Raw genomic sequence first — 2,723 nt, 5'->3', positions numbered from 1 at the left:
CAAAGACAACTAAGTAGATCGGTTTTTTTTCTTTTTGTTTGTTTGCATTTTTTTTGTTGTTTTTTGTTCTTTTTTTTTCAGGCAAAAGTCATGGGTAGAACAAATTGTCTCTTTGGAGATGACCAAGAACATTCTAACAGAACTAGGGACAACTGCAAGTTTTCTGTGGGTTTGTTTTTTTGTTTTAGTTTGCTTTTTTTATGAAGGGTCTCTCCCCCCAAATTAAAGATCCCACCTTTTTGTTTCTATCCCAAAAAAAAGGAAAAAAAAAAACACCCAACAACCAACAAAGGGGAAAAAGCACCTGGTGTTTCTTTCATTAAAAAAGAAAAGAAAAAGATTATATATATATGTTTTTTTTTTTTTTATATATATATATATATATATAAAGGGAGACTGTATATGGCAGTTCAGATGTGGTGGGCCCTCTCTGAGAGCTGGCATTATGCTGTGTCCATCCTTGAACTAATCTACTGAAGTGAAAGGAATGTTTTTATGCAGATTGGGGTTCTGACTGTGCCGGTTTCGGCTACGGACAGAGGAGAACATCATGTTGCACCCAGGGACTTTGCATTTGTGCATTTCTCGCAAGTGCACTGTTTTATAGTGCACTCTGAGGGTTCCCTTGTTGCTGTACATTTTGTGGCAAATGTTACACATTATCCCACCGTTGCTCACCGAAACACTGTTGAACATGAGGGATCCTGGGACATCGGTGCCCATACCTACAGCTAAGGCAGGGGCATCTGCCTTGTGGGCAGATTCCCCGCTGTCACTTGCCCCATCGACGTCGTCCAGGAGAATGCCCTCATCGCTTCCTGCATCAGATTCTCTTGAGGAATGGATACTGCTGCTGGACTGGATGCTGGAGGTGGTGCTCAGGTCTAGGACCATATAGTCTTCTGACATGCCCCTGCCGTACCCATTCATATGGGAATCCTCAGTACCAGCAGGTGAGGAGGTGTCTTCCCTTATGTCGAGCCCCATCTGATGCTGAGCGCCATATATCTTCACCAAAAATTCATCGCGGAGGTCCTTACTAAGAGAAGGCTGTGAGGTGTCCAGGCCCATGTCATCCAGTTCTTTGGTCAACAGTTTACGGTGCAGGTTTATGTTAGCACTGTGTCTGGGAAAGGAAGAGGGAAGGGAGAAAAGGAAAAATGTACAGTATTTTTGATTAAACATACAGTCATCAAGCACCAAATCCAAATTCTGATTTATCAATAATTTATCATAAAAATAACCCCTATCCATGTTTCTTGGAAAATTCAGTCTTGTTATAAGTGAACAAATTGCAACATAAAACCAAAACAAAACAAGCAAATTAACCACCCCCATATTGTTTTTCTTTTCAGCTGCTGCTCCTCAACATTAGTCCCCAGCAGCAGCTATAGCCCTTTTATTTGACATTTACAAACTAATAAATTGCACTAGCAGAAAATGCAAAATGCTCTTCTTGGTTCCTGAATCCCTGCTGCCCTTGCCTTGCTTCAAGAGAAAATATTATTAATATATGGAATATCTATGTGTATTTGTGTCTATGTCTATCTCTAGATCCATATCCTTATAAATTTATACATACATACATATAAATATAGTTTTTATATATATATATGTACTCACATAACTGTGTAAGTGTAATATAGGAGAAAAAAATAACGGCAACTGAATGATACATAGTCAGAGGTCCTGATTCTGATAATTTAATTCTGGTATAAAAGGATTCAGAATCAGGCCAAATCAAGATGGAGATGACTTGAAGGGTTTAGGAGAACGAGTCTCTGAAATCTACATGTAAGTTTCTGAAAATCTTAGCCAAAGTCACTGGTTCCATCCTTCTGGGAGGGCACTTCTGCTTCTCCCTGTACTCTTCCCAGTACTGTGTCTGATGCGTTGCTGACTGACCCAAGCAGTGTAATTTCCAGTAAAAAAAAAGCTTGCTAATGGCAATGAGAATTTTGCCCCAAATCAATCAAAACACTTAAGCATGGGCTTTGGTTTAGGTATGTGCTGAAGTCACTGTGGGTGCTCAAGAGACACTGGAAAAGCTGTCACTGACGTCAGTGGTCTTTGGACCAGATCCCAAGAGCTGCAAGTTAAAATATTCTCAAGTGTTTTACAGGATCTGGGCCTTTGTTCTCAAGAAAGCAAGCTCTACATTTGCAACCAGTGTAAGCCTTTGTGTTAGTAACTGTGTAAAACAGCCTATTATTTTAAATACTATATTCTACTCTCCACTTTTGACATTGGCTTTATTCATCCATTGCAGTAGAACCTCACTGATTTGCAGTAGTGTCAGGAAACCCTCTTTGAAAAACTGCATTTTCTGAATTAACAATGGAACTGACAAACATAACAGACATCAGAGACCTCTGACCACAGAACATGCTTGTTTTGTTGAAGTGCTTAATAATAAGAAATCAGTATAAAGTTTTCAGTATTAGAAAACTTTAGGGTTCAGTATTCAGAATGTGCACCATTGCTGAGGAAACAACAAATATTTATTCAGTTTCTTTGGAGGGTGACTGGATTTTCAAGTCAGTAAAAAAAGAATTAGCGAAGTTCTACTGCGTAACATTCTTTGCAAGCTAAGGACCCAAACCCGCAATTTACAACATGCAGACTCACCAGTCTGTCTGCCCATTATAAATTGCAGATCAGAGCCCAAATGTAGGAGGGAAAAGAAAGAGCCGGGGGAGGGGTGGGGGGGGGGGGGGGGGGGG

At 40.0% G+C, this 2,723-nt stretch overlaps 1 protein-coding gene across 1 annotated transcript in view; it reads right to left on the bottom strand.

Moving 5' to 3' along the window:
• Positions 1 to 349: 349 nt before the first annotated feature.
• The window catches only part of BNC2 (basonuclin 2), a 235,276-nt gene continuing 232,902 nt past the window's right edge, over positions 350 to 2,723 (bottom strand). The window contains exon 5 of the mRNA XM_010562077.1: positions 350 to 1,126. Coding sequence (XP_010560379.1) covers positions 466 to 1,126 — 661 coding nt within the window. The 3' untranslated portion in view covers positions 350 to 465. The remainder of the gene's footprint in view (positions 1,127 to 2,723) is intronic.

The sequence above is a fragment of the Haliaeetus leucocephalus genome, unplaced genomic scaffold (genome assembly GCF_000737465.1).
Source record: "Haliaeetus leucocephalus isolate CR32 unplaced genomic scaffold, Haliaeetus_leucocephalus-4.0 Scaffold154, whole genome shotgun sequence".
In the NCBI taxonomy this organism is placed as follows: Eukaryota; Metazoa; Chordata; class Aves; order Accipitriformes; family Accipitridae; genus Haliaeetus; species Haliaeetus leucocephalus.
Note: the sequence above shows the minus strand (reverse complement) of the source record. Positions and strands in the feature narration are given on the sequence as shown.